The 13,567-nt window shown below is 37.0% G+C and overlaps 1 protein-coding gene across 2 annotated transcripts in view; it reads left to right on the top strand.

Moving 5' to 3' along the window:
* LOC123555468 (nucleoporin NUP188-like) overlaps positions 1-13,567 on the top strand; it is a 75,118-nt gene that overhangs the window by 30,546 nt on the left and 31,005 nt on the right. For both annotated transcript variants that reach the window (XM_053525052.1, XM_053525053.1), the window contains exons 21-25: positions 569-689; positions 5,608-5,680; positions 9,682-9,801; positions 11,635-11,804; positions 13,270-13,430. In XM_053525052.1, coding sequence (XP_053381027.1) covers positions 569-689; positions 5,608-5,680; positions 9,682-9,801; positions 11,635-11,804; positions 13,270-13,430 — 645 coding nt within the window. The remainder of the gene's footprint in view (positions 1-568; positions 690-5,607; positions 5,681-9,681; positions 9,802-11,634; positions 11,805-13,269; positions 13,431-13,567) is intronic.

Raw genomic sequence — 13,567 nt, 5'->3', positions numbered from 1 at the left:
TTGGATTTATATTTTGTTTGAAATACTTGAATGATAATGTGGAGAATAAACACAGAGCAAAATCTGTAGAGCAAATACAGAAATGCATTTTTGTTGTGTCTCATGGAAGGTTTTCTATGGAACTGTTGTAGTTTGAAAGAAAATGTTGTTGTTTTTTGTAAACGGTAGTAGACTATCCAGTTTTCTGTTAAGAGGTTCTTTTGTAATTACGTCTGTCTGTTCACATTTTACAAACAGAAAATTAAAAAACAAGGTGGTAAATCTTAATTTACACTATGATACAAAATGGCATAAATAATAAAAGCAAAAGTTTTTTGGTTTTTTTTGCCAAGCAAAAATAAACAGAGCCAGTCAGAAAGAAAAAAAAAAATGAGAGAGAAAAGTTTTATACTTCCCCTGTATATGCATACAGTTAAACCTGCCTTTGCAGCCACCTGTATTAAGCAACAACTTGCGGTAAGCAGCAAGACAGCTTACTTTAGTAATTTACTTTCTGTTCAGTTTTCAGCTTGTATTGAGCAGCTAGCCAGGCTGCTTAATACAGGTTTGATTGTATATTTTTTTTCAGCCACTGTACAATATAGGCCAGGAGAATCAGCTTCAGCCAGTAGTTATGTATATACTGAGAGAGATATTTCCAGGATTCCAGAAATGGAGATATTATAATTCTACAAGGAAAGAACTCATAGGTAAGATTATCTTACGTTTTAGTTGGTACTGTGTGGATTTGAAATAATCTGTTTTAGTTAGTACTGTGTGGATGTAAGATAAGAATTGAAATCCATAAACTTCAGTATTAGTCACGAGAATACATTGCTCACCAAACCATTGGGTAAGTGGTGATAAATCGCTCTCTCTAGTTTTCCTAGAAAAAAGTTTCCCAAAGAAGAAGTACTCCTGCAGATATACCATGAATTAATCACAATTCAGAAGTAAACATGTTTTTAGCTTGACCTTTTGAAAGTTTTAAGATAGTGCAGCTTTTGCACTCGTCCATTTATCCTCATGTGCGTCTGCATCCCGATTTGGTTAAGTTTTGATGTAAGCTGGTATCTCAGTAATCGCTTGTGGGAATGGATTGGAACTTGACACTTCTTCACTGTGATGATCTGACATGCAATGCACAGGTTCCATAACTCTATTCTGCATTTTTGTGCCCCCCCCCCCCACCCCCCTATGAGTGGTGGGGGCATATAGATTTGCTCTTGTCCGTCCGTCCTTCCATCCGTCCGTCCTTCCGAGAATGTTGTGTCGTGCCTATCTCCAAAAGTATTTGACGTAGAGTCACAAAACTTTACAGAAATGTTGGTCAGCATGTGTAGTTGTGCACCTGGGGTTTTGCGTCCGGATTCATTCAGTCTTGTAGGAGTTATGGCCCCTGACTTTGTAAAAATTGGTCATTTTAGTGTTGTGTCGCGCCTAGCTTCAAAAGTATTTGACATAGAGTCACAAAACTTTACAGGAATGTTGGTCAGCATGTGTAGTTGTGCACCTGGGGTTTCGCGTCCGGATTCATTCAGTATTGTAGGAGTTATGGCCCCAGACTTAGTAAAAAATTGTCATTTTAATGTTGTATCGCGCGTAGCTCCGAAAGTATTTGACCTAGAGTCACCATAGTTTACAGGAATATTGGTCAGCATGTGCAGTTGTGCACCTGGGGTTTCGCAACCGGATTCATTCAGTCGTGTAGGAGTTATGGCCCCTGACTTAGTTAAAAATTGGTCATTTTAATGTTGTGTCGCGCGTAGCTCCAAAAGTATTTGACTTAGAGTCACCAAAAATTACAGTTATGTTGGTCAGCATGTGCAGTTGTGCACCTGGGGTTTCGCGTCCGGATTCAATCAGTATTGTAGGAGTTATGGCCCTTGACCTAGGAAAAAATTGTCATTTTAATGTTTTGTCGCGCATAGCTCCGAAAATATTTTACATACAGTCATTATTTCACTACACAAGACCAGACTTACTCAAAAAAAATGTTTGTTAAACATGTATGTTAAAATGTACTTGACCTAGAATCATAAAACATTAGAGGATTGTTTTGTAGCCTATGAAGTGTTCTCTTTAGGATTTTACTCAGCTAGGCCAGAGTTATTGCCAACTAAGTGAAAAATACACATAAGGTTCTTAAAAGTTTGTGTTGCAAACATCTTAAAAATTGTTTAACCTGAGTCATTTAACCATGTTACAGTGGCAGGAGTGGGGGGCACCTGTGTCCTGTGGACACACATCTAGTTACAAAGTTATGCCACTTTTTCAACTTAGCATTTTTTTTTAGGTTTGTCTGTTATCTCATTTAGTATCATAAGTGGGGAAATTTTTGATGCAAAATTTATATTTTATGCCCTCGAAGGGAGGCATATAGTTTTTGAACCGTCTGTCAGTCTGTTAGTCTGTCGGTCTGTCCGCAGTTTTCGTGTCCGGTCCATATCTTTGTCATCGATGGATGGATTTTCAAATAACTTGGCATGAATGTGTACCACAGTAAGACGACGTGCAGTGCGCAAGACCCAGGTCCGTAGCTCAAAGGTCAAGGTCACACTTAGACGTTAAAGGATAGTGCATTGATGGGCGTGTCCGGTCCATATCTTTGTCATCGATGGATGGATTTTCAAATAACTTGGCATGAATGTGTACCACAGTAAGACGACGTGCATTGCGCAAGACCCAGGTCCGTAGCTCAAAGGTCAAGGTCACACTTAGACGTTAAAGGATAGTGCATTGATGGGCGTGTCCGGTCCATATCTTTGTCATCGATGGATGGATTTTCAAATAACTTGGCATGAATGTGTACCACAGTAAGACGACGTGCAGTGCGCAAGACCCAGGTCCGTAGCTCAAAGGTCAAGGTCACACTTAGATGTTAAAGGATAGTGCATTGATGGGCGTGTCCGGTCCATATCTTTGTCATCGATGGATGGATTTTCAAATAACTTGGCATGAATGTGTACCACAGTAAGACGACATGTCATGCGCAGGACCCAGGTTCGTAGCTCAAAGGTCAAGGTCACACTTAGATGTTAAAGGAAAGTGCATTGATGGGCGTGTCCGGTCCATATCTTTGTCATCGATGGATGGATTTTCAAATAACTTGGCATGAATGTGTACCACAGTAAGACGACGTGTCACACGCAAGACCCAGGTCCGTAGCTCAAAGGTTAAGGTCACACTTAGACGTTAAAGATCATTTTTCATGATAGTGCATTGATGGGCATGTCCAGTCCATATCTTTGTCATTCATGCATGGATTTTAAAATAACTATGCATCAGGGCTTCGGAAATTTGCCGGTTTGTCGGTTTTGGACCGGTTTTTGACTTTTCAGACCGATTCATGAAGTGAAAAAACGAAAAAAATCGGTCCCGTAAAAATGGAGAAAAGTATAAATTTCGGTCTGATATCTCAATACACCATCTACTGCCAAGCAGGAAATTGTTGGTTGCACCCTCAGATAATCAATAAACATGTCAAACGGTCTGATTGTCACTTTGATAATCGGTCCGTAATTAGCACGTGACGCTATCAGTGCTCCAGCGGCACATCCTTTAATGTGTGCAGACCGCCGACTGCAATGTATTAAACATTTTTGACTGGTTTCCAAATATGTCTGACTGGATCCAAATCATTTCGACGGGGATCCACTTCTTTTATTTAGAATCCGACGGATGGTTTATTTCAAAAGGCTATGTTTGATCATGGTAAAAAACAAATGGTCACTGCATTTAATCAAAGAGCTATAATTGTACATTATAGGTCTTTGATTTAATGAGACATCACACGGAAAACCGATCAAAATATTTTTTATAATTACTTGATTTGAAAAAATTACATGATTCATTTGTTGGGGCTGCAGTTGAAACAAGTGCAGAAAATCGTCTTTGCAACCTGACGAAAAAAAAAATGGACCGGCAAACACGAATGATAAAGAAAACCGGAGTGGCGCTGTTTATCAAATTGGTCTTTTAAAAAACGTTTCAAAATGAAATTTTGTTTACATCAGAAGAGAACATATAACTTGCTTATTGAAGTACAACATAAATGAAGTGAAATATCCGTGGCCAACACGCGTGACCTTTTGGTACTATACATGCGGGAAATTTGATCTCAGCGTTCATTTAACGTACACATTCGGTCCGCGGCAGAGTATTCTTAAAATACTGAGACTGTTTAGCAGAGAATATGTGTCGTGTAATTCACTTTGACGCATTGTATTTTATAGAATTTTGTCAAAGAATGAGGAAGCATCACAAAGTATCTGCTGTGTATACGGTACCGGTCACGTGCATTGGCTTTTAGACTAGTTACGCACACGGTGTCAATGCCTTACAAGTATTTTCTCAGAAAAATATCGAAATTTAAACAAAGTAATGATCACACATAACACTGAATAACTGTCTTCATTGTATGGAAACATGCGGTGACCGGTAACTCAGTTTTAATGCATGACATGCTTATTTCTTTACTCTATCATGTTTTACAAAATATGTAATATTGGGAATGCGGTGGGTGGGGTAGCGCCGATGTCAGGATTTTCGTTTCGGACCGATTGAGTTATCAAAATTTCCGGAGCCCTGCTATGCATGAATGTGTGACACTGTAAGACGATGTGTCGCGCGCAAGACCCAGCTCCGTAGGTCAAAGGTCCTAAACTCTAACATCGGCCATAACTATTCATTCAAAGTGCCATCGGGGGCATGTGTCATCCTACGGAGACAGCTCTTGTTTAATTATTTTAACTAAAGTTTGAAATGTTCATATCTTTCTCATTTTAGTCGTTTTTAAAAATAATTTTACCTCATGATAAATGATTTTAGAAGATCTGGTATATGGTATTAATATAAAAACAATATTGCCTTTACCTTTAAAATTCATCAGAGTTACTCATGTTCTTTTAAACAGAGACTTCAGTTTTGTTACATTATTGGATGAAGTGTTAATTAACCCTTGCCCTGCTAAATTTCTATAATGAACTGGTCCATCTTTCAATTTGGACAGTACCATTAAATGTTAAAAAGGGCGCTTACCAAAAAGATACTGACTGAATGGCAAACAGTGCAGATCATTATCAGACTGGACGTATGTGCAGGCTGATCATTATCTACACTGGTCGCAAAAGCAAAATCAATCGTGTCCAGCATGATAAGGGTTAATTTTCAGTCTTGTTTTAAAATTGCCAAGCTAGCTGTTAATAAATAAAAATGAAAATGTGCATGCATGAACAAATGGCAGATTTCCAATTCTAATGTATAAGAATTACATCAAGAAAGTATTTAAATGCTAAGTGACTATGACACAATATGGAATATACAAGTAATGACTAGCCAAAATTTATACATTTTTACTGATGGAAAAATAGGAGTGGCAATTGTTTCCCACCTCTCCCACACCACCGCTCCTCTCAAATTGCAAAAAAAATACAACCCAAATAAATATAATCCAGTCTACATTATAACAAATTGTGATAATTTATTACCCTAAAAAAAGGCTAGACATTTACCCAAAATCATCTGAAGACTCTTTAACCTGATTGAAACAGGATAAACACATCACAAACAAAGGAAACTGTCCGAAAATTGAACATTTCTTTAATGTCACATGTCTTTATTTTTCAGGGCATAAATGTTTGAAAATTGCACATAAGATACTCAACTTCAGACTTTCCAAGGAGAAGAAAAATTCTGAAAAGCAAGTATAGATTTTTAGCAGATTTATCAATGGGAAATATTTTTCATTATAAAACAATATTAAAAAAACAACAACATTTATGTGTATTAACACTGTTGAGAAGACAAACTCAGTACAAGAGTGAATCTGATACCGTTGTATTAAGTAGTAAAGTTTTAACAATTGCCAAAACTTTTTAGCTCACCTGTCACGTAGTGACAAGGTGAGCTTTTGTGATCGCCCTATTGTCCTGTCCGTCGTCTGTCCACAATTTTTTGTGAACAAGATAGAGACCACATTTTGCAATCAATTTTAATCAAACTTGCACACAACTTGTATTGGCATAATATCTCAGTTCCTTTGGAAAACTGGCCAGATCCCATCATGGGTTCCAGAGTTATGGCTCCTGAAAGGGCCAAAATTTGCTATTTTTGGCTTGTGAACACAATAGAGACCACATTTTGCAATCAATTTTAATCAAACTTGCACACAACTGGCATAATATCTCGGTTCCTTTCGAAAACTGGCCAGATCCCATCATGGGTTTTAGAGTTATGGCCCCTTAAAGGGCCAAAATTTGCTATTTTTGGCTTGTGAACACAATAGAGACCGCATTTTGCAATCAACTTTAATCAAACATGCACACAACTTGTACTGGCATAATATCTCGGTTCCTTTCGAAAACTGGACAGATCCCATCATCGGTTCAAGAGTTATGGCCCCTTAAAGGGCCAAAATTTGCTATTTTTTGCTTGTGAACACGATAGAGACCACATTTTGCAATCAACTTTATTCAAACTTGCACACAACTTGTATTAGCAAAATATCTCGGTTCCTTTCGAAAACTGGCCAGATCCCATCAATAGAGTTATATCCCCTTAAATTTGCTATTTTGGCTGTTGCAGCCATATAGAGACTTCATTTATGGTTTGATTTTATACAAACGTGCAAAATATCTTCAACAACAATAAATCTTGGATTCCATGATGAATCAGTCAGATCCAATTATAGGTTCCAGAGTTAGGGCCCCTGATTGACCCCTGAAAGAGCCGAAATTTGTTAATTTTTACCTTGTGAACATGATAGAAGTGACATTTTATATTTGATTTTAACCACACTTACACACAACTTAAGTCACAATAAGATCTCGGTTCCTTTCGAAAGCCGGCTAGATTCCATCATAGGTTCTAGAGTAAAATTTTCTATTTTGGCCCTTTCAGCCATATAGAGGTTTCATTTATGCTTTGATTTGATACAAACTTGCACAGAATGATTATCTTGTTGATCTTTAGGCTTCGATCTAAACTGGGTCATGTCGGTCAAAAACTAGGTCATCAGGTCAAATCAAAGGAAAAGCTTGTTAACAACTTAGAGGCCACATTTATGACCCTATCTTCATGAAACTTGGTCAGAATGTTTATCTTGATGATTTCTAGGCCAATTTCAAAACTGGGTCATATGGGGTCAAAAACTAGGTCACCCGGTCATATCAAAGGAAAAGCTTGTTAACACTCTTGTTCATTTGATGTGCATGTAACTTGGTCAGAATGTTTGTCTGCATGAAATATCGGATGAATTTTATGTGGGTTCAAAAACTAGGTCACCAGGTCAAATCAAAGAATAAACTTGTTTACACTCTAGGGGGCACATTTTTTTTCTATCTTCATAAAACTTGGTCAGAATGTTTATCATGAAGTCTTGGATGATTTCAAATCTGGGTCACATGGGGTCAAAAACTAGGTCACTAGGTCAAATCAAAGGAAAAGCTTGTATACACTCAAGAGGGCACTTTTTTGCTCCAATCTTCCCGAAACTTAGAATGTTTCTTTTCATGAAATTTTGGACAAGTTCGAATCTGGGTCATGTGGGGTAAAAAACCAGGTCACTAGGTCAAATCAAAGAAAACGCTTGTTTACACTCGAGAGGCTGCATGTTTTGGTCCAATCTTAATGAAAGTTGGTCAGAATATTTGTCTCCATGAAATCACTAGGTAAAACATGTTTACACTGTTATGGTGTATTACTCAGGTGAGCGACCTAGGGCCATCTTGACCCTCTTGTTTTGAATTACAACCGATTGTTAATATTCATTTATGCTAGAAGTTACAGTCAAATAGCTATTGCTGATACAAGTTCTGAGATTCTGGGTTGATATATTTTCATTGATATTTTGACCAAAGGGATTAGGTTGAAGGGCATGAAATTCTCTGCCTTCAGCTTTAAAAGAAAAACTGCCACAACTTCCAATAGAAAATTAATTAAAAAAGAAATAATTTCTACTTTTTAGCTCGACTATTCAAAGAATAGTCTAGCTATTCTACTCACCCTGGCGTCGGCGTCGGCGTCACACCTTGGTTAAGTTTTTGCATGCAAGTACATACAGCTGTCATTTAAAGGCATATAGCTTTGAAACTTTTTTATTCTTTTTCTAGGTCAATTACCAACCTCACTGGGTCAAGTTCCATAACTCTAACATGTATTTTGAGCAAATTATGCCCCCTTTTGGACTTAGAAAATTCTGGTTAAAGTTTTACATGCAAGTTACTATCTCCAAAACTAATGCAGATATTGAATTGAAACTTCACATGTGTCTTCGGGGTTATAAAACTAGTTGATAGCACCAAGTCCCATAACTCTAACCTTCATTTTGGCCAAATTATGCCCCCTTTTGTACTTAGAAAATTTTGGTTAAAGTTTTGCTTGCAAGTACATACAGCTGTTACTAAAAGGCATATAGATTTGAAACTTATTTTTTCTTTTTCTAGATCAATTACCTACCTCACTGGGTCAAGTCCCATAACTCTGACATGTATTTTGGCCAAATTATGCCCCCTTTTGGACTTAGAAAATTGTGGTTAAAGTTTTGCGTGCAAGTACATACAGCTATTACTAAAAGGCATATTGATTTGAAACTTATTTTTCCTTTTTCTAGATCAATTACCTACCTCCCTGGGCCAAGTCCCATAACTCTGACATGTATTTTGAGCAAATTATGCCCCCTTTTGGACTTAGAAAATCCTGGTTAAAGTTTTACATGCAAGTTACTATCTCCAAAACTAATGCAGATATTAAATTGAAACTTCGCATGTGTCTTCGGGGTTATAAAACTAGTTGATAGAATCAAGTCCCATAACTCTGACATGTATTTTGGGCAAATTATGCCCCCTTTTGGACTTAGAAAATCCTGGTTAAAGTTTTGCGTGCAAGTCATACAGCTATTACCAAAAGGCATATAGCTTTGAAACTTATTTATTCTTTTTCTAGGTCAGTTACCAACCTCACTGGGTCAAGTTCCATAACTCTTAACATGTATTTTGAGCAAATTATGCCCCCTTTTGGACTTAGAAAATTCTGGTTAAAGTTTTACATGCAAGTTACTATCTCCAAAACTAATGCAGATATGGAATTGAAACTTAACATGTTTCTTCGGGGTTATTTAACTAGTTGATAGCATCAAGTCCCATAACTCTGATATGCATTTTGGTCAAACTATGTCCCGTTTCGAACTTAAAACTCTTTTGATATTTAACATTTTGGGTAATAATTTCCTGCTTCTGTGACAATATTTCGAATAGTCGAGCTTGGCTGTCTTACGGACAGCTCTTGTTTGTTCAGACTGTCTTCTTTACATATTATTGACCTCTGTTGATACTGGTACAAAGCTTAGAAACATACCTATAACCGACTATCAACATGTGTTAATATAGGTGTTGAAAAATCATGTTTAACTTACCATTTTGCAACTCCGTATAAGATTTATCAATGCGAAATCTTTTAATTTTGTGGACATGAAATTTTTGTGGTTTAGGCCAAAACAGGTATTTCCTGGGAATTTAAATTCATAGATTTCAACTTTTGAAGGTAAAATGAATAGGAATTTTGTATGTTCGTTGGGATTGAATTTTGCATATCGATGCAAGCTCAAAACCCCTAAACGTTAGTCCCCTAGGAATATTAATGGCTTCACAGTATATTCTTGCATATTGCTGTTGCACATTTATAATGAATTTGTGTTGATTTCAGGCCACATATACAGAAGTTGTGTGTTTATAGTCTACTGTTTACAGAAGCTGGGAGAGCCTTACTGGAGATTATAGCCACAGGGGTAGAACCTATAGAAATGTTACTGGCTCAGCAGTCTAGGTATAGCTTCTTATCAACAGTTTAGTCTAATAAAATTCGAATACTGTAAAATCATTTAATTTCGTGGGCATGAAATTTTGTGCTTTTGGTCAAAACGGCAATTTCGTGGGGATATGAATTCGTGGATTTCAAGTTTTGAACATAAAATTAATGGGAATTTTATTTGTTCATTGGGATTAAATTTCATGGATTGACTCAACTACGAAATCCACGAAAATTCTAGAACTTTCAAGCTCTACTTCAGTCTGTGGCATTATTAAATGATTTCAGAGGTCAGGTGACAACAATGGCTAACATAATTTATTATTGTCAAAATGATACCACTTTTAAACTTAAAAATCTGGAATAAGTTTTGCATGTAAACAGATTTCCTAAAAAATCAATTAGGCCAAATGCTGTCAAACTAAAAAAAAAAGCCTTGGGCATTAAAATTTATTAGATGATCGCAGAGATCAGGATACATAACACTGACTAACAGATTTTCAAAACGATGTCATTTTTAGCTCATCTGATTTTTTGGAAAAAAATGATGAGTTATTGTCATCACTTGAGCGGTTGTCGGCGTCGGCGTTGCCAGGTTAAGTTTTATGTTTAGGTCAGCTTTTCTTCTAAACTATCAAAGCTATTGCTTTGAAACTTGGAATACTTGTTCACCATCATAAGCTGACCCTGTATAGCAAGAAACATAACTCCATCTTGCTTTTTTCAAGATTCATGGCCCCTTTTGTACTTAGAAAATATCAGATTTCTTGGTTAAGTTTTATGTTTAGGTCAACTTTTCTCCTAAACTATCAAAGCTATTGCTTTGAAACTTGGAATACTTGTTCACCACCATAAGCAGACCCTGTACATCAAGAAACATAACTCCATCTTGCTTTTTTCAAGAATTATTGCCCCTTTTGGACTTAGAAAATCAGTTTTCTTGGTTAAGTTTTATGTTTAGGTCAGCTTTTATCCTAAACTATCAAAGCTATTGCTTTAAAACTTGCAACACTTGTTCACCATCATAAGCTGACCCTGTACAGCAAGAAACATAACTCCATCATGCTTTTTGGAAGATTTATGGCCCCTTTTGGACTTAGAAAATATCAGATTTCTTGGTTAAGTTTTATGTTTAGGTCAACTTTTTCCCTTAAACTATCAAAGCTATTGCTTTGAAACTTGCAACACTTGTTCACCATCATAAGCTGACCCTGTACAGCAAGCAACATAACTCCATCCTGCTTTTTGCAATAATTATTGCCCCTTTTGGACTTAGAAAATCATTTTCTTGGTTGAGTATTATGTTTAAGGCAACTTTTCTCATAAACTATCAAAGCTATTGCTTTAAAACTTGCAACAGTTTTTCACCATCATAAGTGGACACTGTACATCAAGAAACATAACTCTATTCTGCTTTTTGCAAGAATGATGGCCCTTTTTAGACTTAGAAAATCATGGGTAGGACAATATTTCTATTATACAAAAAAATCAGATGGGCGTCAGCACCCGCAAGGCGGTGCTCTTGTTTAATTTAGAAATTTTTGATAAAGTTTAGCATGCAAGATGGTATATTAAAAACAATGCTACCGAATGCCTTCAAGCTCTACACCTTCAGCCTCATCAGGTTATTACTTAAACCAGAAAACACACTGGCTTACATTTTGTAAAAATTATGCCCCATTTTAATGTGGAAATTATGGTGAAAGTTTTGCATGTAAGCTGATATATTAGAAACTACTGGATTGAATGCTTTAAGCTTCCACCGAAGTATTTGGCATTATGAGATGACCTCACAATCTTAGTTAAAGTGAAGATTTTTCACATATCTTCATGAAAAACTAATATTTACAGTCGAACTGAGGGCAGTGGAGAGGATCTCATGCAGTTGATACAGATTGGATTTTCCGTGATGAACCGTCTGCTTTTGCTGAGGTCACATGATCAGTTGTCACCAGTAGAGGTTGCATTATCCTCACAGCCAGCTGGGTACCAGAACCAACATATTGTTGCAGTAATAGCAGGTAGGGTCCCAGCTGATCTAGGTTGTATGATCAGTTCTCTCATGTAGAGCTTGCATTAACTTCACATTCAGCCAGGTACCAGAATCAGCATATTACATTTGTAATAGCAAGTAGGGAAACCGGCTGATCCCAGTGACACAACCAGTTGTCAGCTCTAGTGTTTAGCTGTTTGCATTGCAGGGGTCTAGCTAGGTCCAATTTTTTGGGAGAAGTCACTTCTCCCTCCAGCTGATTTAGGGAGAAGTGGGGAGACTTTAGAGAGAAGTGGGAAGACTTTTCCTACCGCAATGCTGTTGAGTGCTACGAAAGGCGGCTGTAATTTTCTTGTTTCTAAATAAAAACATTGAAGTGACCATTCATTTTCTTAGTTAGGTCATTTCCCATACAGTGGTTATTGTTTCATTACAAAATTCTGAAAAAAGTCGTTTTCAAAATTCAAGCCGATGCTGTTAATCTAACCTGCCGATTTTTGATGATATCTGTATGAAGTATTTATTATTAACACCAGGGTCACTCAAAATGACCCTGTTAACACCGAGTCACCACCTCGGTAACAATATCTGGCTCGTATAAAACTGAAAGTAAACTGTGTTAACTAGAAATACGAATTCAAATCAGTTCATTGATGGAAATCAATCTAACGTAGGTAATACAACATACGTGTCATTCTTTTACCATAGGTAACAAATAATTGTGTACAATATTCCAATTAATCGCATGGATAATCAGCAATTTCTTTATAAAAACATTTTTTTTTTTTTGCTCTCGAACATGTTGACAATTAAAGACGTAACCGCAAGGCTAATTGGCTAAACACAATCGACTCTGGTGTATCGGATAATTTGATTCGCTTTCACACTTCTCGGGAAAATCTCGTAAGTACCTGAAGTAGGCGGAGCTTAAATTTGCTTTCGGCGTGTGTCTCTGTGTATTCAACACTCGTTTTCACACAGTGCAAATTGTCAACAGTCCGGCTGGCAGTAATTAGCGAATGCGGATATCAAAGAAAATCTGGCGACTTGCATTTCGCTTTGAGGTTAGTTTTGAGCGAAGTTTGAAGTTCCAAAGCGCCTATTTCGCTCAAGTCGCCCACTCTCGAGTCACAGAGTGCCAGATAATGCTTCTACTGAGGTTTAATTTTTCTTCTGTCTAAATAAATGGCTTTTATTATTGTAAAATATGCTTTCAGTGCATTAAAGCGACACCTTCACACTTTTCACAAACTTATTGACATATGAACTTTGCAGGATATCCTAGCAACTTAACAAGAATATTGTGCAGATGGAGTAAACAGTTGCAACGCTTTTGTTGCATCCTTTCTTACAAATATCTAACACTTTCACTCAGGTTTTCTTTTTTCACTGTGATATATACATCTGATGACAAACTTGGTGTAAAATTTTCCCCCAACTGTGAGGAGTAGCTTTTACCTGTTTATATTGACCTGTTGTTTTTTTAATTGCAGAGTACATTTATCATAGAACGAACCCATTGTTACCAAAGCTAGCAACACTGTTCCTGCGTAGACTGGCTGTGGTATTACCTATGTCTATACTGGCATGTCTCGGTGGACAAGGGGAGGCTATAAGGGATATCTACCTAATGAGGTTACACTCAGCAACAGAGGTATGCATGTTTTGATTACAGTCCAGACTTTGTTTGCTCCAACTCAGATAATTCGTGTACCACCCTATGCTCAAACTCATTGTCGGGTCCCAGCAAAACATCTTTATAATGTATATTTTTAGATGGCGCATACTACC

The sequence above is a fragment of the Mercenaria mercenaria genome, chromosome 15 (genome assembly GCF_021730395.1).
Source record: "Mercenaria mercenaria strain notata chromosome 15, MADL_Memer_1, whole genome shotgun sequence".
NCBI lineage: Eukaryota > Metazoa > Mollusca > Bivalvia > Venerida > Veneridae > Mercenaria > Mercenaria mercenaria.
This window is presented reverse-complemented; position numbering and strand designations above follow the sequence as displayed.